General features: G+C 58.8%; 1 protein-coding gene across 1 annotated transcript in view; it reads left to right on the plus strand.

Moving 5' to 3' along the window:
• Positions 1 to 1,036, plus strand: part of PLEKHG2 (pleckstrin homology and RhoGEF domain containing G2) — a 9,210-nt gene that overhangs the window by 3,803 nt on the left and 4,371 nt on the right. Inside the window, exons 7-9 of the mRNA XM_023742315.1 lie at positions 440 to 616; positions 709 to 795; positions 892 to 905. Of these exons, the coding sequence (XP_023598083.1) occupies positions 440 to 616; positions 709 to 795; positions 892 to 905 (278 nt within the window). The remainder of the gene's footprint in view (positions 1 to 439; positions 617 to 708; positions 796 to 891; positions 906 to 1,036) is intronic.

A 1,036-nucleotide genomic window follows, 5' to 3' on the forward strand; every position in this document is an offset into this window, starting at 1 on the left:
TGCGTGTGTATCTAAGAACGGCTGCTAGCCAAAAAACGGCGGCAGTTCGAATCCACCAGCCGCTCCTTGGAAACCCTAGGGGGCGGTTCTACCCTGTCCTATAGGGTTTCTAGGAGTCGGAATCAACTCACCAGCAATAGGTTTGGGTTTGGGTTTTGAGTACCTAAACGGGTGGGCCGGGCCTGCAGGGAGGAACCACCTGGTTTAAAAGGGTCTCATTTTCTTTAGCCCGAGCATAGGGAGCAAGGCTTATTAGGGAGGGGTGAGCTCTGGCCGGGTTGAGGAGGAAGGAACGAGGAGGGAAGGAGCCCCTCGAGCTACAAAGGGGCTCCAGATGAGGGTGGGAGGGGCCGTGAGGAGAGCATTGCCCAGTCCTGGGGGAGGGTCAGCAGGGGGAAGGGGCTTCCACCATACAACCTGACAGGGCCCATCTCTCCAGGGGGTAGGGGCCCAGACCCAGATACACCTGCGAAGGCTGCCTGGAATCAGGTCTCTGAGCCTCCCCCCCTGCCCCCACATCCAGTGCTGCAATCTGAGTGTGAGCGAGAGTCCTCGTGACCCTCTAGGCTTCAAGGTGTCGGACCTGACCATTCCCAAGCACAGGTACCTGTTCCAGGTGAGCACAGGGTGGGCTGGGTGGTCAGGGCTCCCCTGGCCCCTGGGCCTCACACCTGGCTCTCTGACTCCGCCCCCCTCCCTCCCTCCCAGGCCAAGAACCAAGAGGAGAAGAGGCTGTGGGTTCACTGTCTCCAGCGTCTCTTCTTTGAGAATCACCCCGCCTCCATTCCTGCCAAGGTGAGACCCCTGCCACAGCTGGGGACCCCCCTCTGCATTGATCACTGCCCTGGAATCCTCTTAAGACCCTCTGGATACAAGGGGACCCTCTTATAGTGTGATAGTCCAAAGCGCAGATGCAGAGTCAGCCTGCCTGGCTTTGAATCCCAGCTCCACCATGTCCCTGCTGTGTGACCTTGGGCAAGGAATTTAACCTCTCTGGGCTCTGGACCTCAATTTCCTCACCTGAGGGAGTAACACA

Source organism: Trichechus manatus, unplaced genomic scaffold (genome assembly GCF_000243295.1).
Source record: "Trichechus manatus latirostris isolate Lorelei unplaced genomic scaffold, TriManLat1.0 scaffold00207, whole genome shotgun sequence".
Taxonomy (NCBI): domain Eukaryota; kingdom Metazoa; phylum Chordata; class Mammalia; order Sirenia; family Trichechidae; genus Trichechus; species Trichechus manatus.